Source organism: Aaosphaeria arxii (genome assembly GCF_010015735.1).
Source record: "Aaosphaeria arxii CBS 175.79 unplaced genomic scaffold BU24scaffold_4, whole genome shotgun sequence".
Classification (NCBI taxonomy): Eukaryota; Fungi; Ascomycota; class Dothideomycetes; order Pleosporales; genus Aaosphaeria; species Aaosphaeria arxii.
In genome coordinates, this window is record NW_022983477.1 from 3,042,408 (window position 1) to 3,064,082 (window position 21,675).

Sequence of the window (21,675 nt, forward strand, 5' to 3'; positions counted from 1 at the left end):
ACCGGTGTGCAAGGTTATATCCGGAACTGCACCAAGTAATGCTGCAGCACAGCAAGAGAGAATTTGCAGATTTCGCGCCCCACGCGCGGCCATCGTCGTGGGAAGTCTCGTCTCGTCTCGAGAGCTGGAGGCAATTTTTGTTCAGGTGCAAAAGGCAACTAACTCCGCTCTTTTCACCGAGCGAACGTTCGAGTTATTTTCGGGAGCTGAAGGGAAGGTAGGCAATTGAGAGAAGTCCATTCCATAGCGGCTGGCTTTGATCAGAAGACGTGAGTTGCGCAGAGACAGAGGACCGTTCATCTCATGCTCTGATCCTCCAGACTCAGGTGAGGCTGCCTAGAACGAGAGGTACCTGGTGTGCGTGCATATCCGAGGCCGTGCATTTGCTGTCTGACGAAAGGTATTTGTTCATATGTAGTGTTGAAGAGTAACAACAATTGAAGTCAAACGGTCATTGAGGACACAAGCGGCACGCACGACACTTTATATAGACAATCAGGGCGTCCTAATTTCCTCCACAGATCCTCGGAACTTTGTTTAAAGCCTTATGATTTGCGCCCCGACACGCCATCTTGTTGCGTTGCTTCGTTTTGGAGAGAGGACTGCGAGCAATATGTTCGGCTCGACTAGGTTCAGTTGGGGAATTACGATATTGGGAAATTTGCCGAGCAGGCTTCCCAATAGGGAAATACGCGACAAAAAATGTCTGTCTATGGCTGAGCATTTCGACATTTTCCCTTAATCGATTGGTGAAGAAAGAGGGGTTTTGGGTTGTGCTGCCCGAAATTGGATTGGGTATGCTTTGCGATTGGAGTTGTTGGATTGGGTACTTGAGGTCAATACATATGTGCATATTTTCTACATTCCTGGATGGCTTCGGGCTTCGTTGGTTTAAATGTAGGCTATGCACGATAAACCAAATCATAAAGGCACGCATAGTCTCCCAAAGTTTCAAAGTGAAAGTTCCATCCTATTGTATTTGTGCAATAAAATGGCAGGCTAAACATAATCTGATGGTTTCCATATCTAACCCTATTCATGGTGTCCGGACACCAGCGAACCCAACTTTGGTGATGGATGAATAGCTCATCATCTGCTCATGAAATTGTATGAAAACCTCCTCATCTCTTCATGAAAACTCGTACGCTTTAAAAATGCCAGACTACAGCCTCGAGCTTTTCCCTGTAGCCTTCGCATCCTCACTCAACGCTGCGTTCAGCTCGTCTCTAACCTTGCAATTCTCAAACTTATACGACGCCGCCAGCTCATCCAGCTCCTCCTCACTCTTCCCGTCAAAATACTCCGCCATCTCCCATCCAAGGTACTCACTAAGCAGCGTCTCCCTCACCACCCGCTCGACATGCCTCTCTATCGTCCACAGCGGACTGGGATACTTCTTATTATGCAGATGCTCCGGCACCCACTCCCTGAACGCCTTAAACAACGGCTCATACCTCTCCTTCACCTTATCATCGTTCGACCCCCAGAAATCCGCACTAAGATCCTTCTTCTTCTGTATAAACGGCGCGAGCAACTTCATATACGCCGACCCCTCGTCCGCGTACACCATACCCTGGTAGTTAATATCCTTGTACGTCCAGATACTCCAATTGACGTCCGTCTCGCGGTAGATGCTCAACTGCTCCCTCAGCAGCGCAACACGACACTCATTGACCTGCGCAGCGCTCATACCGTTCTCCTCCGCGGACGCATACACAGGCCCAAACTCGCCGTTATAAATCGGCACGCCCGCGTCCCGCATGAACTTGACCTTCCTTTCGAACGATGACCTTAGCTTGGCCTTCTGCTCGGGGGTCCCCGTGTAGGTTCCCCCGCGCGGGAAGCCGAGGAACGAGTAGTCGTGGCATGCGTAGACGGCGTTGGGCAGCGGCGTCTTGGGGAACCGCGTGAAGTCCATCGAGTACGTGTTGCCGTCGATGAAGAGCATGTGCTCCGGGTCGACGATGCGGATGACCTTCTCGACGCGCGCGTAGAACGCGATGAGGTTGACGTGGTCCGGGTCGGACGGCTCGTTGAGGGGGTTGTAGCCTGCGATGACCGGGTTGCCGCGGTAGTGCTTTGCGATTTCAAACCACAGGTTCGCGACGCGGTCTTGGAAGTTTTTGAATTTCCAGAAGAGGGCCTTCGTGATGCCGGAGTCGCAGTGCCAGTCTTGGTTTTGGCCGCCGGGTGCGGTGTGGAGGTCGATGATCACGTAGATGTTGTGCCGGGCGCAGATGTTGACGATGCGGTCCAGGAGGCGGAAGCCTTCGGGTTTTATGACGCCTGGGTTCATGTCGTCTTCGAAGTGCCGGTAGTTGATGGGCACGCGGATGCTGTTAAGGCCGAGTGAGGCAAGGAACTCGGCGTCTTTATCTGTGAAGAAGTAATCCAGGAAGCGTCCGAAGTAGAAGTCGGCCTTCTCTTTGCCGAGTACGGCTGTAAGTGCTTCGCGGTGCTCATGCTCGTGGCCTGTAAAGCCTGTGATGAAGTTCTCCATGTTGAGGTGACCGCCTAGTCCCACGCCTTTGAGGATGACTTTGTTGCCATCGCCATCGACAATGGAAGTGCCCGAGACTCGCAGGATCGAGTTCGACCGGGTCCAGCCATTCCGTGAATTTGGAGAACTTGAGCTTGTGTTCGAAGCCATTTTCGCTGTCGTACCAATGTGAGGGTTGTCAAGCGAAGACGGTAGAATGTGTTGAAATGTACAAAGTGAACGACGCTGCTCTTCTTGTTTCTGGCTTCGTCGAAAAGCGTTCCATACGTTCTTATGTAAATGTCGTCTTGTAGCTGCGATCCGACCATTCACTAGTCGGGGACCAATCATCATCAAGGGGCCGGCTTTGAGGGGTTGGCCGACACTCCGCGTGTACGTCGAAGGCGACATTCCCCGCCATAACCGACATTCCGCGCGCCATCCCTGTCGGTTATCAACCTCAGCGAATGACCATTGATGGTCGTAGTAGACGAGCACTCTTCAACGACCGTTCATGTCTGCCGACAGATCGAGTCCTACTTTCGCACTCAATGAAAGGATAATCTCCAATTGAGCCTTTACATCATAAGATTCGTCTTTCCATATATTCAACGAATACGCCGCAACTGCAAGCGCATTCTGCCACCCATCCGGCAGCAGATCCAACCGCCCAGAGATGCAGGTCGCCAATATCATAAGAGAGCTCCTGGTCGAAGTGCGGAGCATCAGCCAGGTGCCATGGTGACGGGTCGCGAACCCAGGTTTTCGTTCACGAAACCGCTCTGCACAACAGTCAAGTGCTTTGCGTGCATAGTCGTCTACCAGGGAGGCGACGTCTTCACTGAATGACGGAGTCGATAGAGCTGCCTCGAGGAAGGGAATGTAAAGCACATCATAGCTGTCGAGCAAACGACCGCCTATGATGAATTGTAAAATCGTCTCCTCAGATTCGTGAACAGTGAAAATATCTGGACTCGAGCGCACCCAGTCCTGTAATTGTTCTTCTAGCGTTGGAACAACGCGCACCAACTCTCTATACCTTGACCCCATGCTCGTCTTCCGTTTCAGGATAGCAGACACCGTATCTCGAATGTTCAACTCGAGCCGCCTGAGCGAAATGTCCGCGAGGTAGTAGTACCACTTCGGCTCATGCGACGCATCAGTTGTAACCGGTGGCTCTGGGATATGCTGTGGATACTGGTCGCCTACCACCCCACCGCCCCCGAAGCTGGATAATCTAAGATTCATCCGCAGCTCGACCTCGGACTTCCAGCACGACCAGTAGACGCATTCTTCTAGCGAGTACTGGCCCGGTGGCGTGGAGACCGGGTACTCGGGGTATATGCAGGTCACGGCCTGCGCGAACATGCGCCACGCCTCGAGCGGCGAGATGCTGTACATGAAGTACACCCCTGCGAGGAAGTAGCACTGCGCGGCTATCAGGCCGGGGGATGTTAGGAGCATGCCGATTCGACGCTGCGCGGCGCTGAAGTACGATCGCGCTACGATCCAATCCGAGGGCGTGGCATCTGGCGATGCGATGGAGCCGAGAGCGCAGACGAGGAGAACGAGGCAGGATTCAGAGGTCCATTCGACCCCGTTCATGCATACGGAGTTCATTGTCTTTCGAAGTGAATCTTCCTCGAGTACGGGGTTCTTGCTGAGAACGTGCTCGAAGCAACTCTCTAACAGGCGCCGACATGTCCCAATGTCCAAGTCAAAGTTCGCGTTACCAGGTTGATCTAGTTGCCTCGATGTGCGAAGTAGCTGGGCTAGATTTGTTTGTTCTTGAAACTGTCCTTCGAAGACAGGCCAGGCTAGAATATGTTCAACAGTGATTGCTAGTGATGAACCCTCAGAAATAGAAACGTTTCCAGTAGCATGGTTAGACGACGTCTCATCATGCACAGCTGGCGAAGGCACCATAATCGTGCTCGGCGAAGTACCCGGAGAAGCAGATGCAATAGACGCAGGAACCAGTGATATCTGATGTTTCAAGCTTCTCTCCAAGTTGTCCAGCCGGTCGAGAATAGCCAAGCTAGCTGGATCATACGCAGAGAGATCTTGCGTTGAATAATTACACGTCGCGCCTGCGCGCTCGCAGAACGAGCACGTAGGTCGGCGGTTGTCGCATTTCGTCTTTCGCGATCGGCAGGTCTGGCATGCAGCTACGGCTCTTTTGCGAGGATACGCGGCTGTCCCACGGGGTGCGGGACGTTTGGAGGTCCCGGATCCGACGTCCATGTCCAGGGGTAGGTTAATTGCTGCTGCTGTCTGTCGTCTGTGTCTATGCACACGTGCGAGTGCAAGTGGGCCGATGGCTCATTGCGGCTCCTGGTAACGTCTGGAAAAGTCGGGGTATTGGGGATGTGTGGTCGGAGGGATGCATGGGGAGTGTCGGCTTTTCTAATTGACGTGCAACGAACGTGCTGGCCCCACGTTCACCATCCGGGTTGTTAGCGTTGCAAATCTGGGGTTAGCGTACGGTTAAATGTGACTTTTCAGCCTCTTCGGTTTTATTGTCATGTTCTGGAATGACGACGGGTAACGATCGATCAGGAAGAAGAGCAATGGTTACATGCTGCTCGTACTATGTGCCATACACCAATCTGGCTGGTCCTTCAATCACCACTCTAGAGATCAGGTCACACCACATAATAACTAATCTTAGATGAAACTCTTCTTCTAACGTTGTGGTCATTGGCAAATGTATGCATTGGAATTTATAGAATACACTGATAGAGTGTTTGGTAAGGAGTATGTCCTGATTCTTACGGTAGAGCACAATTTGAAATGATCTCTGACATCTCCTCACGATCTTCGACCTCTCACAAAGAATCGATCCAGTGCATTGAATCGACAAGTAATAAAGCCGCACTAAACAGCTTCCCCGCCTACCCCAGCCGACCCCGGACCTTGGTTGGGAATACGAGTGCATACGGAGTTCACCAAGTCGAATCGGATGGTGCATGCCTGGACTCAACGCTAGGCGCAAACTTGACACCTCCGGCCCGAATTCTACATGATGAACGTTACCTACACCTTCGTAGCTGAGATTGGCAAGTTCGGCGTAGCTTCGTTGCTCGGAAAGCAAGCCACGCCCAATGTGTGTGTTGGCGTAGTCTGGACTTTACCAGTTTTGTTCCACAAACCTCATCCTGCTTCTCCTCTCACTGACATGTCGTCCGGGGAGTGTCGGTCTTCTGGCCCTGGCCTTTATCCGATCGAACAATCGACCTCAATGCAATGAATTATCACGACTGCAACATCTCATGATCATCACCGAGACTCATAATTGGCAACAATCGACTCAACTATATCTTCCCCATGAAACCCACATTTCCACCACCCCCTCATCCGCGATCAGCAACCCCCATCAATTGGAACTCCACACTTGAATCATCGTCACCACCATCATGATGGAGAAGACCGACTCCGAGACCGTCGTGCGGAACGAAAGCATCAGCAAGTCCGGCAACCCTGTCGTCGTCGACGAAGCCGCTCTCCTCGCCGACCGCACCGACGAAGAGGGCCTCACGTTTCGCTATGTCATGAAGAACCACCCATCGCTGGTGTGGTGGTCCTTCTTCTACGCCATGTCTGCTGTTGGATGGTAAGTCCCCCTTAAACCTGACCATCACCATATATCCAAAAACGTCCACTCATGTGTTGTTCTCAGGGGCTTCGACGCCCAAGTCAACGGCGCCATGATCTCGGTGCCCGCCTTCCGCCGCGACTTCGGCTACATCTTCGAGGGCCAGCCCGTCCTGCCGGCGGTATGGCAGACTTCCTTCAACGTCGTGAGCTCCGTCGGGCAGTTCTTTGGCGGGTTCCTGTGCGCGTGGACGGCGGACCGCATCGGGCGGAAGTACGCGTTGGCGATTGGCGCCGTCGTGTGTGCTGGCGGTATCGTGGGACAGGTCGTGACGGCGTCGAAGGTTGGGTTTCTGATGAGCAAGTTGGTCCTTGGGTTTGGGTTGGGTTTCTATTTGTCGATTGGGCCGCTTGTGACGTCTGAGGTAAGTTGTTGTGGTGATTTGGTTTCATAGAGGTTGCAGTGACTGACTGATTGATACACCAGATCACACCGGTCGTCCTTCGAGGTCTGGCTACGGCTGGTGTCAACCTCGGAATCGCACTGGGCCAACTCCTCTCCAACGCCGCTGTTAAAGGCTTCGGCGAGCGTGACGACAGATGGGCCTACCGCGGCCCCTTCGCCCTCCAACTCTTCTTCGCCGTCTTTCTCCTCGCCGGTGTGTGGTTCGCCCCTGAATCCCCATGGTACCTCGTCCGCAAGGGGCGCTACGAAGAAGCAGAGCACGCCATGCAGCAGCTCTGGGGCGCCCACAAGCCCGTAGCCGTGAAAGTCGCCGCCATGAAAGCTTCCCACGAGTCCCACGCCGAGGCGGCCCAACCCAGCATCCTCGAGTGCTTCCGCGGCACCAACCTCATCCGCACGGGCATCTCGACCGGCGTCTTCGTCTGCCAGCACCTCGTCGGCATCATCTTCGTCCTCGGATACAGCAGCTACTTCTTCCAGCTCGCGGGGCTCGACCCCTCCCGCAGCTTCGACCTCGGCGTCGGCGTCACCGCCTGCGGCGTCCTCGGCAACATCCTCTCCTGGTTCACCGTCAACCGCTACGGCCGCAGATCCAACTTCCTCCTCGGCATGTGCGTCCTCACGGCCCTCCTCCTCCTCATCGGCATCATGGACGTCGTCCCCTCCAGCGGCGCGAAATGGGTCCAAGCCGCCGCGACCGTCATCTACGCCTTCGTCTACTTCAACACCATCGGCGCGCTCGCCTTCGTCCTCCTCGGCGAGACATCCAACCCGTCGCTCCGCGGCAACACGACCGCGCTCGCAACCGCCACACAGTCCGCCCTCGGCATCGCGATGAACATCGCTATCCCGTACATGGTGAACCCAGACGAGGCCAACTTGAAGGGGAAGGTCGGGTTCGTGTTTGGAGGTCTCGCGGCGTTGGCGACGGTCGGTTGCTTCTTTTACGTGCCGGAGCTTAAGGGCAAGTCGTTCGATCAGATTAATACGCTTTTTGAGAAGAAGGTTCCGCCCAGGCATATGGGGAAGTATACGGCGGAGGATATTGATCATGAGGTTGCGGTGGCGTAGATGTGGAGTGCCCGATGGCATCTATGCCACGGGAAAGAAGAAGATGTCTCTACGTTCATAAGTGTAGGGAATATCGTATATACGGAAGAAAGATACATATGTATCGCAATTTAGTAATTACCCTTTTCATAACCATGACCATCCGAATAAAAGTAAAACGCATCAGCTATGCCTTCCATGTGGAAACAGTGTTTTGTGTCCTTCTTTCTTTCCCCCTTTTGGAAACTTCACCTACCTACGAAACTTAGGGTAGATATCGCATGAGTGGCTCGGTTCTCTTTTGGGGTTTGGGATCTTGGATTTCATTTAGCCTTCGCAGTAGTAGAAAGTGTAAAGGAGAAGTGTGATCGTGAATGGATAAGTCTTTTTATACGCCACCCTGGGTTGAGGTGAAATACCTTACCTTACCTTACCTTACCTTGGGTTGATACTGAAGGTAAGGTTTGGGGGTATGGACTGATGTTGATGACGACGATATCAAAAACATGTTTTCAATCTTGGATCGATGGGGGGAGTGGATCACAATATAAGGGCGGGGGTTGAGTAGTAGACTTTCATGAGATGTTGACTTTATGTGTAGTAAACTTTATGTTGTTGTATGCTTTCGTACCTATGTATATGTACTCTATGTACTCCGTACATAACTTGTACGCTGGGAACTGTCGTCCCGTTCCATCCCGTCCCGTAGTACTATCCTGTGTACCGGGTTCCCATTGTAAAAAAAAAAAAAGCCCCACCGACCTTGATTCTAGTAGACGGAGGAAGAAAAAGAGATATTCATGATATACGAGTTCAAGGGAGTGGTTTAGTTGGGACTGGCCGAACTCCTCCGTCCCACCAATTGGGGGACCCGAGAGAAAAGAAAGAAAAGAAAAAGAGAAGGACGCCCACAAATGCCGAGAGACAGACAGACAGAGAAAATTGCGTTTTGCAAGGGCGAATAAAGATGTTAGGATTGGTATAATTCGATGGGAGGGGATGCGTATGGGTGGACCTGTCCTGTAGCGCAAAGTATAATGGACCGTGTGTAGGAAGAGACAGATCTTTTGATGAGGGGGATATGAATGGTCAATGGGCGGCATACACACGGGTAGTGAAGTTGCCGAGTTATCGTTGGACATGAGACGCATGCACAGATATGTGGGGAGGTTGGCCAAACAAAACAAAAACACCAAAGAGAAGAAGAAGAAGACTATGCAGATCGTATATTTACAATATGCAAGATATGCCGCCCCACCCCCTGTGCATGTTCTAAGTGCGCAAAATTCTGGATTCGAGCAAAAGAACCGGAAGGCAACAAGGGCAGGTTGATGGATGAAGCGAACTGCTGTCGTAGTGTTTGGGCTAGCCGGCCAACACAGTTAGTCCAGAGGAGATCTATCCTGGTCTTCTAAAAGCCTCAACAGCCAGAGTTGGGGTTTCGACCAGCTTATTAGAAGGCACGCCTTCGTTCTTTCGACGGTCGAAGAAATTCTGACATTCGTGGGAGATGAAGGTCCACTCTGCCAGAGCTCTGCCAGCATAGCGGGACGAGCTAGTCGCAGGCCCGATTGGCTTGACGCGATCCGCGGGTTGGATGTTGTGTTTTTCGTCCTGCAGTAATGTCTGTGCGGGTAGCGGAAGTCGCGGGGGACTGAGACGCATGTTTTGATACACTCCGAATCGTTTATCAACCCACTCTAGGGAGAAACGGAAACTATAGCTGCGGTGCGAGGGTGCAGGTTCGCTCGGGACAGCCTTGTCTTGCGATGCGCCGGCTGATGTGTCCGCTGCAGCATGACTTGTCGACTTGTCATTTTCCTTTTTCGGCGGTGAGCTTTTGGCCTTCGGAGACTGTTTGGATCCGCCAATGAGATTACGGAACAAGCTCCAGCGTCCGCCTTTGTTGGGTTCCTCTTCGGCAAGGTCTGAATCTGTGGACTGTGCGGAGACAGGCCGGTTCTCGATATCGGGGACAGAAGGCGAGGCAGATAGTCGCCTGGATGTAGGTGATTGAAGAACTCCATCGAACGAGATGAAGGGACCGGAACTAGATACTGCAGGGTTATCGTTACGAATGATGAGAAAGCGTCGACCAGGGGCGGGGTTGCAGGCGGTCGTCGATGGGAGAACGACTTCTTTGGTTTCGGCGTCCTGGTGAAGCCAAAGATAGTGAGACCAGACGGAGCGCAAGCGATCGCTCAATGCTTTGATAATCGTGCTGTATCAATGTTAGCATCAATTACAAACAAAGTATGAAGGGGAGGGACGTACATTTCAGCAGCGGATCCGTCGCCGTCGAATCGCGCAACTCTCCAACACAGTAATCGCATGAAATAGGATCGAACCATCGGGCACCAGTGGTTGAATCTGCTCTCGAAAAAGTCGGGCTCCAACAGGAAATCTAAGCAAAGGCTTGTTTTGCGGTCCTCGTTAACGACGATCGTAGGCCATGCGGTGTAGAGGAATGAGTAGAGCTTGATCTCGGTTGCGGTGTTCTGGCTCGCCGCCATCTGCTTGCATACTGAAAGCCAGAATGGCCATTCCAGGACGGAGTGGTGGTGTGCGTTGAGTTGCTCGTAACGGACCAGGATCACGAAAGCCTCTTCCATGAAATCGCACAGAGTATAGCAGGCATTGTTGTCGTACAGTGACACTCTCTTAGCCGCGGCTTTCATCAGTCGGCCAAAGCTCTCCGCAAAAGTTCGTCTTGCGGTATTCAAGTGTGAATTCCTCTCTGCCAGCAGATCGCGTATGAGCATGATCAGCCGGTTTTCTGCCATCTGCCTGGTCACGTTCGTAGGCGGGATCGGTAATGTCGACGATACAGAAGTATCCGGATCACCCAGAACATCGTCAAAGGTTATCGATGAAGCAATGTGAACCACCTCTTCGGGCTGCTGCGGCGCGGTGTGTCGGTTTATTGTGGCATCTATGTTGAACAAAATCTGTGCGTGGACCAGTATCAGGCCAGGGACGCACATCCTTTCGGCGTCGGTGGTCTCACCAGGCAGGAACTCTGTTACTAGGATGTGGTAATGCTTTGCAAAGACGTAAAACATGTCGCTCTCGGCGCCGGACCAGCGCTTTACCCAGCTGCCGTACCAATCAAGATTTCCCGTTCCTAGAGGGAAGTTCGCAGGCTGTCGCAGGAGGCGGGCCAATTTAGCCAGAGATTGGAACTTGAGCGAGTGAAGCGTTGGAGGGAACCTCGACACAACGCGGTCGGAAACTGCCTCGAGTCGGTCTTGTCTCGATACTCCAGATTCTTGAAAGACGCGTTTCAACAAATCGATTGACGGGTTCCACAGGCGGACCAAGATGTCGGCGACTCCTGGACAGAAGCAAAATGCATAGGCACAGGTTTTGCCACAGAATGTGACCAAGCTGGCGGCTGCATTTCGCAACGACATCTTGTCAATGACAAATGTCATCTGGGCCAGCAGATTCGAGGTAAAGATATTGCGAACATTGTGGTATACCGACTCGGCGAGGAAGTCCGAGGAACTCGACGAAGTAGACGCCGCTGTTTGCACCGTCGTCGCCGATGACGTCTCTGCACGATCTGCAGGTGCGGAATAGGAGGAAGGAGCCGTTCGCCATTCGGGTCGTTCCATGATTCCAGCTATTCCTTCCAAAATGGCGGGTCGGTCGGTTCCGGAAATGGATTGATTGTTTTTCCCCGCAAGGAGGTCCATGAGGGTCGTCCACCAGCCATTCAAGATATTGACACGTCGATCAAGATCCTCCGGTCGCAGCTTCTGGTTTGAGGGATGGCTAAGGTATGAGCGAAGGAACGGTAGCAAAGTCGTGCGAAGCACATTCGCCTTGAGGGAGGTGGATTTGGATTGGAATCTTAGATAGCTCTGTTAGCAAACAGGATAGCTTCCGGAGCTTATTATTTTTCACTTACTTTCGAAGGTCCGCCTCCAACGTCCGGTACACAGTCCAGAGCTCGTCTTTCTTGCGAGGCTCCGTTTTGGCGCCCTTGAGCTTGTCCGAGGAGAGATTACGAGGGATCGGAGGGATGTGGGATGGTGTCGTCGGGGATTGCGGGAAGGCGGGCAGCTTTTCGGTGGAGAACGACTTTGGTAGTTGGGGGACAGAAGGCGCATCAGCGGCCGTTGTATGCACCTGCGGCTCGGTGGAAGATGTGAAAAGTCCGCTCAGCGGTCTCTTTGACTTTTTCGTTAGCACGCGACTCTGGGTGTCCTGGTCCTTTACTGCGGTGTCCTTGGTCCGGGCCTTCTCAGGAATGCTTGGTGCAGTCAGTGACATTTTGCGCTTGCTCGCCTCGACTGTCAATGAAGTCTTTCTTGGATCCGCGCTCTTCACTGCCGTGCCTGCTGCCTTGTCCTGCTGACCATCCTTCTGCTCCTTCGCGCTCGCTTTCTTGTTTTCCTTTGTAGGTGAAGATGACCTTGACTGTGAAATCCAAGACTTCCTCCGCAGCTTCGTGAATGATCGGGCAGGTGACATGGACTTGGGCGAGTCGGCATTCGCGGCGGGGGAATCGAGTCGGTTGCGTGAGGGCTTCGGCTCCTGCGAGGGATCTCTGCTCTTACTCGAGAATGAAAGAATCCTCGACATTCGACGAGCATTGGCAGGCCGGAGCTCCGGCATCTGTTCCTTGGGCGCATCCTCGGAGCTGGGGCTCGAGTCGGCGGACGACCTCGAGGACCCGTCGCCATTGATCGATGTTGTCTTCAGTTCCTCCTCCGATATTGTGCCCTTGAGTTCGAGTAGTGGTGGATCGTCGAGGTCTTTGACACGGGGAAAGTAGGTGTAGCTCGCAGCCTTCGGAAGCTGTGTAGATTGGGGTTCTCGTTCGGTCGGGGGGAAAGCGTCCGAAGCACTCCTGTTCCTGCCGCGAGTGGCATTGGCTAGCATCTGGTGCCCGGTGAGAGCTGGAGCGACCTCCATGGTGAAGTATGGCAACCGTGCAAGTCGGTTCTTCGTTCCTGGGGGTCGGCCAGGTCTGGCGGGAAGGGTCTATATCAACGAGTATGCCTCGCTCATCGCATTCCTTGTTCGGTAGCAGGCGTATGTGGCGTGGTCAGAAGTCCTAAAGTAAGAAGTGTGAAGTGTAAAGTCAGAAGTAAGAAGTCGGAGGTGGCCTGGCGTTTGGAGGTGGAGCCGCTCAGGCTGTGAGGGCGGCCGGAGAGAGTCAGCGGGGCGTATGTACAAAGGGTGTTTCAGAAGCGCGACTGCAGGCGGAGCGAGCGGTTCGATCGGCTAGGGAACGTCCGGAGGGGAGTGTTTTAGATGGAGAGGCGTATAGTACGGAGGATAATGTAGTGTAGTGTAGTTGTATTGTTGTGTCTGTACAGTTGTGTATTGCTGTGTAGTGTTCGAGTATTGTGGTTGAGTATGACGGAGTAGCGACAGACTGGAAGCAGGCGGGATTGATGGATTATTGGGCGAGTCTAATCAAGGGAATTAGGTAGGAAAAGCAGGCAGGTATTGATCAGGGAGCAGTCCGGAAACGTGTGAGCTTTCAACAAGGGCAACTTGAACAGGAACAAGCAAGACAGGAAGGATGGGGGACGAAGAGATGAGAAGAAGTTGTGTTGGTGACTTCTCCCGAAATTAGGTGGAGGGTGCGGTGGACGGTGAGATGAGTGGACTGAGTGGAGTGGGTTTTGGGTTGTCGCAGATGTCGCTAACTACAACAGTGGTCGATCGATCGCGGTGAATAGTGAGTGAATAAGGAAATGGCGGTGATTGTTCTGAATCCGTACGAAGGTCTAGGTACGAGTTCAACAACCTGTTCAACAAGATGATGGCCAAGGTCAAGGTCGACTGTCCAGGTCAAGGTGTGTCTGTGATTAGGCCAGGGTCCATTCAAGTTTTGTGCCTTTCTAGTCCTTGTATGTATAGATTCATTCACTACCATGCCATGCTTGTCGTATTATTTATTGTACATTCGCATCGTACAGTATGCACAGTGTACAATCACTTGGTACAGTACGAGTAAGTAGGCTGTGAATTATGGCTATGCCCGTACTCGTGCTGGCAGACAGAGGACTGTAGGGAATGTACATACATACGAGAACAAGTACGAGTATGACGGCGGGTGAGATCGTCTTCGCTTTGGCGGCGATCCGAGTTAATTTTGGTACATTCGACATGACAAGCCAATCCTTCCCTTCCCATACCATGCCCACGCCTTTGCCTGTAACGGAACTAATCCCTCCCTTCCCTCTAATTAACAAATCCCTTCTCTTCTTGTCCATCACATTTTCACATTTGTGCATATTCCTCTTCTGTTCCCTGGTGATCGCATTCTCAGCTATCTGCTTGAACCATAGTCAAACACCCTTCAAACCCCCCAAATAAAGACAGGCGTTATGTCATGTCTTACACCCGAATAAAGCATCCCTATCCTAACCTGTGTAAAAATAAAATGGAAAGAAAAAATGGAAGCTCCCTCGTGGCGAAACTAACCGCCACTGTTCCCAAAGGAGGGTGTGCCATTTGTTTGCCTGGTGCCATGCCATGCCATGACTCTGTGTAGTAACTACTGCGGTAACTGTGCTGTGCGGCGTCCACTCCCGAATCCACTGCCTCCCCCTAAGCCCATTTCTTAACTTCTTCCCCTGGTCATTTCCACCCTCCAACACCATAACCACACCAACTGTGACGGCGGCGATGGCGGCGGCGACGGCACTCTTGACCGAGTGTCTTTACTGTGTACGAGGCACATCATTATCACTAAAGAATTAGTTACCTGTCTTGTAGCTACCTAAGCAGAATGGAAATGGAATTCCATTGTAACTCTACTAGACCGATCACAGTTACATCTCATCATACATCAAACATCTGACTGAGCCTCCTAACCCCATGCACAAAAAGGGAAACGGTATACATAATTAATTATACCACTGCTGTTCGCAATTTCCTAGCCCTCGAACGTCACACTTCGGACCCGGAACCTTCAAGGCTACGCTTCCTACTTACATACCCACCAGCTGCGAGTAATAATCGATGCGACCTCACAGGCGCTTCCAACTGCCAACGTGCGAAAAGCCCATTCATCTCTCTCGTCCGTCGTCGGCGCGCGCCTATACAAACCTCCAGTTAACATGCGTGCCTGCATGGGTCGAAGTCATCATCCATGGTCCCCATCAATCCATCCTTTTCGTGCCTTGGTTGATTCCTTGCAACCCCCTTTAGGATTGTTAGATTATCATCGTCATCATCATTTATTTACTGTGGTTACTTGCACGTAGGATTATTGTTCTTGTTCCACTTCTCGTCTATTTGCTTGTTACTGGGTACTGTTGTTGCATGTGCACTGATACAATGTGCACTCAGTAACTTACTCCCCCCTGACCATAACTAACATACCACCTCTGCACATATCGTTGATAGTAATACCTTGGTCCCTTTCTCTCCAACGCTGAGGGCACCGAGAGCGCTGAGGCCCGAGCCGAGTGCCTTGAGCAGAGAACGGTGCACATGACGTCCCAACATCCCATCCCATTTGGCATTTCCCCATTCATCAATCCATACATATCCACATCCCCTTTGCCGCTCCGTCCGACTTGACTCTACACAGTACAATGCCCATAGCACATCTCATGAAGCCGATGCGCTTTGTTCAATCGCAGGTACTGCGGGTATGTACATAGTTGCACCGTCGGCTCCACTTTGCGGTCCTGTTTCCTGTTTCCTTCTTCCTTCTTCGTGCTTTACCGATATTCTTATGTTACTATAAGATACTGTACTATATACCATCATCCGTCACCCATCAGGCGCAGGATACTGAATCATTTCGATCCACAGTTTCTGCTATTGCCGTTATTACTGCTACTGCTAATCCACCATCCTATACCATCCCATCCCTTAGAAACACCACAATGGTAGTCATGACATGACCTTGAGAACAAACAATGCCGACTGCTTCGGCATGTCTTCCGGTCCTACGAGAGATGGGGCTATTGTATAATTTGATGTGCCGATTTGCTAGGAATCTACCTTTCATACATCTGAATGGGCGAGATGGCACCTACCTCTCTACCTTGTTGCTTCTGATACAGATACGGTACACAGAAAGGAAATAAAGAAGAAGAGTCGGGCAAACATTACAGAATTTGTGGTACTGGCATTGTGCCACGGGGGAAAAAGAAAAGAAAGAAACAATGCTGTGTGATCGCTTTTGCTCGACTGGTCACGGAAACATGCACGGTTTGTTAGGTATTAGGTATTGTATGGGTATGTAGGCATCGAGCGACTGGGGATGTCGTTGTGAAGGCCGCGTGATCAGGTCAGCTTCCCTCTATCTCGTTTCATGTTTGGTGCTTTCTGGGTGGGGGAGGGGCAGGGCAGGGCATTGATTCACTGTTGCTGTGTTGTGTTGCAATCTTGCCTGATGATGCAACCAGAGGAGAACATAGGTTGGGGTCTACAGTGTGTGAGTGGTGGTGGTGGTCGTGTGTCGCATAAAGGAAGTTTGGGAGAATCGATGTTTGTCAAATGACCATCCCTCCCAACTCGACCTCGCCACAATTAGCAAGTCAATGCTGTACTACATCAAACAGCCCGAACATGATCGACTGATGGCACTAAGCCTTGCTTCGAATTGCTTCGTTTGTCATGCTCGCTTCAATGTACGACTATTCTGTTAGTAGTCACTGAAACCCAATCAGAGTCCGCATTTCGAGGATATGATCTCTTTTGTTTGAAATATGCATTGGAAGACCTCTTGCCCAGGTGTTATAGACACAGTCATAGGACCTTTTTAGTACAATGATGCCGCAACGATGATGACGCTTGCAACCTAATGAGCAGCAGCAGTCTCCTCCTCTTCCTCCTCGAACCAGTCCTCCTCCACGGGGGCGGCGCCGTCCTCGGTCGTGGCACCCTCGAGCTCGACCTGCTGGGTCTCGTATGCCTTCAACTCGCTTGCGATGTCGGTCTCCTCGGGCGAGGCGGGAGCCTTGGGGATCGTGAACGTCTGGACATGGCCCTCCGCATCGGAGGCCTTGACCTGCGGTGCCTTGTAGGCCTTGAGCTCCTTGAGGTAAAGGTCCTGCACGAGGTCGACTACATTGTGTCAATTGACTTCAGTCGCATGGTTTCCAGCACCAATTGGGATGAATACCTTGTCGGACGGCCGTAGGGACGATGAAGGTGCGTCGGGCGACGAAGGCAGGTTGCTGCCGGGCGACGCGTACGAGCGTCTGGCGCTGCTTTCTGGTCAGGGAGTCACATCTTTGGATCGAATTGGATCCCACGTACCGAAGCCCTGATGGATTGCGCAAGCATTGTGTTGGATTTGGAGGCGGGGGAGCTGTCGGTGATGGGAGCTGTTGGTCTTCGGAAAAGTCGAAGTTGCACCTTTCTCGGCTGCTGCTCTCTGCCTGAGCAGGGCTTAGTCATCCGCCATAGGTTTCCTTCGACCGAATGAATCTAGCAGGTCACGTGCGCTCCCAACGACCGGCCTCCATCCTTTCGCTCTACTTAGGCTGCCCTTCTGTCCTCCTCTGCCTCGACATCACCATCAAACCCGACACCAACCCACGACTCACTCTCGTTACTAGAAGACGACAATTCATCGCCATAGTCACTATCTCCGACGATCTTTAGAATATATATACCGCATACCGTGTCGAGGACCGCTCGGTAGAGAGCGCAGTAATCCAGAGCACCCTTCTTACTCGCTCTTTGAAGCCTCGACTTCACCATCAGTCACAGCTTCACTCGCGCACTTTGCGCATCACTTGACCCAGCTTGAATCACGCTCGCTATCAAAAAGAAATCTACAAACTTAGCCTTCATTTGACTACAGCCCGAATCTCATCGATACTTAACTCCGCTCGCTCGTGACTCTCCCATACAAACAATGATGGCCTATGCTCCAGGCTTCGCCGCTGACGGCCGTCAGCTCTCTCCAGGAGAGGTCATTGTGGAGGAGACTCCTCGACAGCCACAGGAAGAGGAGTGGCGCGAGGATTTGAATGTCTTGATGATATGCCCCGATTGCAGGGAAAACCCGCCCAACCTAGTAGAGGAGTTCTCCAACGGCGACACCGTCTGTGGCTCGTGTGGTAGAGTACTGGCAGACCGCACAATAGATACGAGGAGTGGTAAGATACTTACCGCCTCTGCACATACCCAAATCTTTGCAATGACCATATGCTAACTGTGAATGAAGAGTGGCGAACCTTCTCGAACGACGACCAGGGCAACGATGACCCTTCTCGTATCGGAGACGCTGCCAACCCTCTTCTGAACGGCTCCCAGCTGCATACTGAGATTGGTTTCGGTGACGGCGGCCTGCGGGTTCGGGAACTGTCTCGCGCGCAGAACAAGAGCAACCTTGACAAGTCGAACAAGAATCTGCAAGCCGCATACAACCAGATCAGCACGCTCTGTGAGAGTGCCAATATCCCCAAGGTGGTTGCAGACACCACAAAACTGCTATACAAGAAGGCGGATGACCAGAAGATCTTCAAGGGCAAGTCGCAAGATGCGATCATTGCGGGCTGTATTTTGATTGCCTGCCGACAACACGAAGTCCCTCGATCCTTCAGAGAGATCTTCAAGTTGACAAGTGTCTCCAAGAAAGAGATTGGACGTACCTTCAAGACCCTGGAATCCTACCTTTCCAAGGAGCTCCAGACCGAGAAGGGCCCCAAGACTGCTGGCAACGGCGCCATCATGAGCTCGTCTTCGTTCAAGCAAACTGCGTCGACCGAGGCATCAGCGCTTATTGGGCGTGCTTGCAATAAGCTGGGTCTTTCGCAGCAGACCAGCATTGTGGCGCAGGAAGCCGCAGCAAAAGTCACTCGCCTTGGCGTGGCCGCAGGACGTTCACCCCTCTCCATCACTGGCGCCTGCATCTACCTCATCGCACATTTCATGGGCCAACCACGCAATCCAAAGCAGATCGGCGACGTGGTCGATGTGTCCGACGGCACCATTCGCACTGCATACAAAATCATCCACGCCTCGCTGGACGCAATCATTGAGCCTGCCTGGATTGAACGCGGCGGCGACAAGTCAAGGGTTCCGGCTGCGTAGAAGTCAGCATGAGAGTTACCTAGACCCGCTCCAACTCCACAGCCTCACGCCCTCACCGGAATATGCTTCCCGTGGTTGCATGAGAATTCTGCCTGGAATACCTCTTATTTCCTCAACGAAAGTCGCATTTTTGCATGGGTGGAGTTTTTTTGTTCATTAAATACCTCAGAAAGAAACCTTCACAGGCTTATCCCATTTCGGCGTTATCAACACATCTTATTCATTCCTCTTACACATGCTTTTGGGTCTTCGGTCCTTTTTTGGTTCTGTTTTATCATTTCATTCAATAGATTTATCATCAACGGTGCGGTTTGGTTACTTGGTTGGTTTTACATCATCATCATCACCCCCGAGTCAGACTCACAGGAAAGAATGGAGAGAGATTCACATCAAAATTGGGAAAAGGCGGTTTGGCGGGAAGGGGGGGCACAACAGCGACGAGACAATTTGGGAAACTCGTCGCAAAGATCCAGGAAAGAGGGATCAGGAGAACGGAGATCAAAGATTGATCGGTAGTTCACACTTATTAGAGTAAAAACCTATTAACTATCAGAATGATACGCTGTTTGTCGTTCGAGCATTGTTTTCGTTGCAACTGTGATTCAACAAGTCTCAATGACATGGGAACTGCACAATGTCAACTTCCTCCAAGCCCCCAAGCAATTTTTCCCTCTCACACTCTTCTCCCATCACAGAAACAAACACACATGCCAACCCGTTAACCCTCTATCCTCAGCCCACAATCATTAGTTCAAACAACAGAGCACCCACACTCACCGAGACATACGGCAGGCGGACCGTAGGCATAACGATGTCATCATTATGCTTTGCCAATTCTTTGTCCCTTTTCTTCTTGTTGTTATTATTTTCCATCGTTTCAGGCACGGCTATGGACTTCCCCCTCTACCTATTTGGAGAGAAAGAGAAAGGAAAGTCTTTATCTTCAGTATAAGAGCACTTTGATGGAGCTTAGCATGCTTAGCATAATCCCAGTCTCATCCATGTTATAGACATTCTCTAGTTAAAGAGCCAGATTCTCTAGTTCCTTTGCCATAATCTCAAACCAGCGTACAGCTTGATCATAGATGTTATATCGATTCCAGTCTTGCGGTCTGCTCTTTATTGCTATAATTTCTAGACACCGTTTCTCAAGTCCCTTTGCCCAGTTCACGCCAGGAGGCTTCGGTAATCTATTAGCTACCAGGCAATAGCAGATCCTTAGTCTAATTTCGTTCCCTCCTCTTAACCTTATTAATAACTCTACTTAAAAGGTTCTTATGCTGCCCCTTCCTTCTACTAAAGATATTTAACTTCTTATCTTTTGTTATTACTATTCTATGCTTAAGATGAGCGCTGCTTGCCCAGCAACGTGCCAAGTATCATGTACCTACAGTCCAACAATGAGGGGGCACGACAAAGGAGCCAGTGTTTGCTACACATAGAGATGCAAAATAGGCAAACTAATGTCGACCCTTTCTTCTGGAAGCTTGGAACGTGTTGAACCCGCGTGGATATAGGATTTTTGCAACGCGCATACCTACTGGAGCTCTGCTTGCACATCGGCCTCCGATGCCGAAAAGCGTGTCGTTGACCGTGCTGTCGCTCGTTCCGTCCATGCTCTTTCAATTTGCCTCTTATTTTCCCCCCTTTTCGTTCGTGACAGCACACCTCTATGGAGTACTCGATGGGCTAGAAAGTCCCTACAGCGCACGCCAATCATCGTCTTCCTGCTGCACAAGCTGAAACTGTTCTTCCCAAAAATCATACTCGTCAATCTTATCATCCCCATCGCTATCTTCATCGCTAGTGTTTAAGCGAATGCGCCCCGAGCTCGCTTCTGGCGGCCTACTACTTGTTCGTAGTGGTGTTAGAGCCCTCAGATGTAATGGACTGCCATATTCCAAACTGCATCTACAGCACTCCTTACATAACCCTACACACACTGAAGTCGCCTCTTCCCCTTTTTTTACGATCTTGCAACGCTTGCACCATATCCAATTGACTCCGTTGACACATGCTTTTGTACCAGGGCAATACCGCTGACTTTGCCCGACCTCTGTAGTATCGAATCCGCACTCTGCACAAAATCTTCTATCCCGTGCTTTGCCATTGACTCCTGTTTTGCCTTTGAGCATAGCATAAGCAAACTTTGTCTTTGGCTGGAGACGAAGACAGAATTTACAGGCGTATACTGAGTACTTGCACAAAGCTAACTCGAGAGAGAGAAGATCGTTGTGGGTAGGGGGAGGTACAAGGTTGCGAAAGTAACGATTTGTTCGGCGAAGTTGGAGAAGTGCTAGATCATGCTCGCCTTTGGCGTCCTTGAGATCTGGGAGAAACGAGATGATTGCCAAGTGCAACTCAGACGGGAGTCGCAGAAGCGGCGGTGAAGTATTGGGTGGTGTTGTAAGCAACAGCGAACTCATAGTTGCAACTACCGGCCACTAAAGTGAGAAGGTTAAGGTGGAGAATAGAGACAGCGAAAGTGAATGCTTATTACTTGACTTCTCGACCCGGATGCTGCAGCATGCTTGGCTATGCGGGGCTAGAGACATTCCTGTTGATATAATTAATAATCCATCCTCTGCCGACTATGTTTTAATACTGTAAACTATCTAGCACAGTTAATAGAGTTCGCAGCGCAACAGTATTTTCAGATTTCAGGGCTTGCTAGGATAATAGGATAGCTAAAGAATAATGTCGTCACTAGTTTATTTGTATTCTTATGTAGGGAAGACTCAAGATGCAAAACAGTAATTTTTTCTCTCTACGGTGTGGTTCTCGGCACGTAGTGGGGATATTAGAAAGGCATACATGATGGGATATCGAAGTAGGAAGGAAAACATTCATGCGTTTCTTTTAAAGACGGAAAACGTCAACGCGCCATTCTCGCGATAAGATGGGGGTATTAGACATAAGGGGAAGAGTGACATTATGTAACGGCGTCGTTTTTATGGTGATATGCAAGGTATTAAAGTGTGTTAGAGTCGTATGGTGCAAAAGTGAAAATGATGATCCTTGGTGGATAAAGAGGAGGAGGCGGCGTGTGGGGAGATCT

At 51.3% G+C, this 21,675-nt stretch overlaps 8 protein-coding genes across 8 annotated transcripts; 2 read left to right on the top strand and 6 right to left on the bottom strand.

Annotated features, from left to right (window-relative positions):
• Positions 1-983: 983 nt before the first annotated feature.
• BU24DRAFT_422655 (glycoside hydrolase family 5 protein) lies at positions 984-2,861 on the bottom strand. The gene has a single exon (XM_033528046.1). The coding sequence runs from the start codon at positions 2,648-2,650 to the stop codon at positions 1,163-1,165; it is 1,488 nt and encodes a 495-aa protein (XP_033384649.1). The 5' UTR covers positions 2,651-2,861; the 3' UTR covers positions 984-1,162.
• A 32-nt stretch (positions 2,862-2,893) lies between these two features.
• BU24DRAFT_422656 (uncharacterized protein) lies at positions 2,894-4,837 on the bottom strand. Its single transcript, XM_033528047.1, has one exon. It carries the CDS (start codon positions 4,721-4,723, stop codon positions 2,981-2,983), a length of 1,743 nt encoding a protein of 580 aa, XP_033384650.1. The 5' UTR covers positions 4,724-4,837; the 3' UTR covers positions 2,894-2,980.
• Positions 4,838-5,529: 692 nt separating this feature from the next.
• On the top strand, positions 5,530-7,702 carry BU24DRAFT_370239 (general substrate transporter). The gene is made up of 3 exons (XM_033524425.1): positions 5,530-6,092; positions 6,159-6,498; positions 6,561-7,702. The coding sequence occupies exons 1-3, from the start codon at positions 5,896-5,898 to the stop codon at positions 7,608-7,610; spliced, it is 1,587 nt and encodes a 528-aa protein (XP_033384651.1). The 5' UTR covers positions 5,530-5,895; the 3' UTR covers positions 7,611-7,702.
• Positions 7,703-8,863: 1,161 nt separating this feature from the next.
• On the bottom strand, positions 8,864-12,881 carry BU24DRAFT_199115 (DUF1765-domain-containing protein). Its single transcript, XM_033521795.1, has 3 exons — positions 11,503-12,881; positions 9,864-11,444; positions 8,864-9,810 (listed from the first exon to the last, which is right to left on the bottom strand). Exons 1-3 carry the CDS (start codon positions 12,510-12,512, stop codon positions 8,988-8,990), a joined length of 3,414 nt encoding a protein of 1,137 aa, XP_033384652.1. The 5' UTR covers positions 12,513-12,881; the 3' UTR covers positions 8,864-8,987.
• Positions 12,882-13,544: 663 nt separating this feature from the next.
• Positions 13,545-15,320, bottom strand: BU24DRAFT_450858 (uncharacterized protein; the record flags this gene model as incomplete). The annotated part of the gene is made up of 6 exons (XM_033531056.1): positions 14,915-15,320; positions 14,554-14,682; positions 14,037-14,260; positions 13,954-13,975; positions 13,748-13,885; positions 13,545-13,616 (listed from the first exon to the last, which is right to left on the bottom strand). The coding sequence occupies exons 1-6, from the start codon at positions 15,104-15,106 to the stop codon at positions 13,545-13,547; spliced, it is 777 nt and encodes a 258-aa protein (XP_033384653.1). The 5' UTR covers positions 15,107-15,320.
• An 856-nt stretch (positions 15,321-16,176) lies between these two features.
• On the bottom strand, positions 16,177-16,893 carry BU24DRAFT_450859 (uncharacterized protein). Its single transcript, XM_033531057.1, has 3 exons — positions 16,833-16,893; positions 16,696-16,780; positions 16,177-16,637 (listed from the first exon to the last, which is right to left on the bottom strand). Exons 1-3 carry the CDS (start codon positions 16,857-16,859, stop codon positions 16,372-16,374), a joined length of 378 nt encoding a protein of 125 aa, XP_033384654.1. The 5' UTR covers positions 16,860-16,893; the 3' UTR covers positions 16,177-16,371.
• A 415-nt stretch (positions 16,894-17,308) lies between these two features.
• On the top strand, positions 17,309-18,934 carry BU24DRAFT_199134 (cyclin-like protein). Its single transcript, XM_033521796.1, has 2 exons — positions 17,309-17,680; positions 17,749-18,934. The coding sequence occupies exons 1-2, from the start codon at positions 17,437-17,439 to the stop codon at positions 18,615-18,617; spliced, it is 1,113 nt and encodes a 370-aa protein (XP_033384655.1). The 5' UTR covers positions 17,309-17,436; the 3' UTR covers positions 18,618-18,934.
• A 1,009-nt stretch (positions 18,935-19,943) lies between these two features.
• On the bottom strand, positions 19,944-21,239 carry BU24DRAFT_199136 (uncharacterized protein). The gene has a single exon (XM_033521797.1). The coding sequence runs from the start codon at positions 21,041-21,043 to the stop codon at positions 20,318-20,320; it is 726 nt and encodes a 241-aa protein (XP_033384656.1). The 5' UTR covers positions 21,044-21,239; the 3' UTR covers positions 19,944-20,317.
• Positions 21,240-21,675: the final 436 nt, after the last annotated feature.

Coding starts and splice junctions, on each gene's coding strand:
- BU24DRAFT_199115 (XM_033521795.1), bottom strand. CDS start 12,512: ATGGAGGTCGCTCCAGCTCTCACCGGGCACCAGATGCTAGCCAATGCC. Junction 11,445..11,502: donor TTGGAGGCGGACCTTCGAAA/GTAAGTGAAAAA, acceptor GAGCTATCTAAG/ATTCCAATCCAAATCCACCT. Junction 9,811..9,863: donor GACGGATCCGCTGCTGAAAT/GTACGTCCCTCC, acceptor ACATTGATACAG/CACGATTATCAAAGCATTGA.
- BU24DRAFT_422655 (XM_033528046.1), bottom strand. CDS start 2,650: ATGGCTTCGAACACAAGCTCAAGTTCTCCAAATTCACGGAATGGCTGG.
- BU24DRAFT_450859 (XM_033531057.1), bottom strand. CDS start 16,859: ATGCTTGCGCAATCCATCAGGGCTTCG. Junction 16,781..16,832: donor CGCAATCCATCAGGGCTTCG/GTACGTGGGATC, acceptor ACCAGAAAGCAG/CGCCAGACGCTCGTACGCGT. Junction 16,638..16,695: donor CCCTACGGCCGTCCGACAAG/GTATTCATCCCA, acceptor GACACAATGTAG/TCGACCTCGTGCAGGACCTT.
- BU24DRAFT_199136 (XM_033521797.1), bottom strand. CDS start 21,043: ATGAGTTCGCTGTTGCTTACAACACCACCCAATACTTCACCGCCGCTT.
- BU24DRAFT_199134 (XM_033521796.1), top strand. CDS start 17,437: ATGATGGCCTATGCTCCAGGCTTCGCCGCTGACGGCCGTCAGCTCTCT. Junction 17,681..17,748: donor CACAATAGATACGAGGAGTG/GTAAGATACTTA, acceptor CTGTGAATGAAG/AGTGGCGAACCTTCTCGAAC.
- BU24DRAFT_422656 (XM_033528047.1), bottom strand. CDS start 4,723: ATGGACGTCGGATCCGGGACCTCCAAACGTCCCGCACCCCGTGGGACA.
- BU24DRAFT_370239 (XM_033524425.1), top strand. CDS start 5,896: ATGATGGAGAAGACCGACTCCGAGACCGTCGTGCGGAACGAAAGCATC. Junction 6,093..6,158: donor GCCATGTCTGCTGTTGGATG/GTAAGTCCCCCT, acceptor TGTTGTTCTCAG/GGGCTTCGACGCCCAAGTCA. Junction 6,499..6,560: donor GGCCGCTTGTGACGTCTGAG/GTAAGTTGTTGT, acceptor TTGATACACCAG/ATCACACCGGTCGTCCTTCG.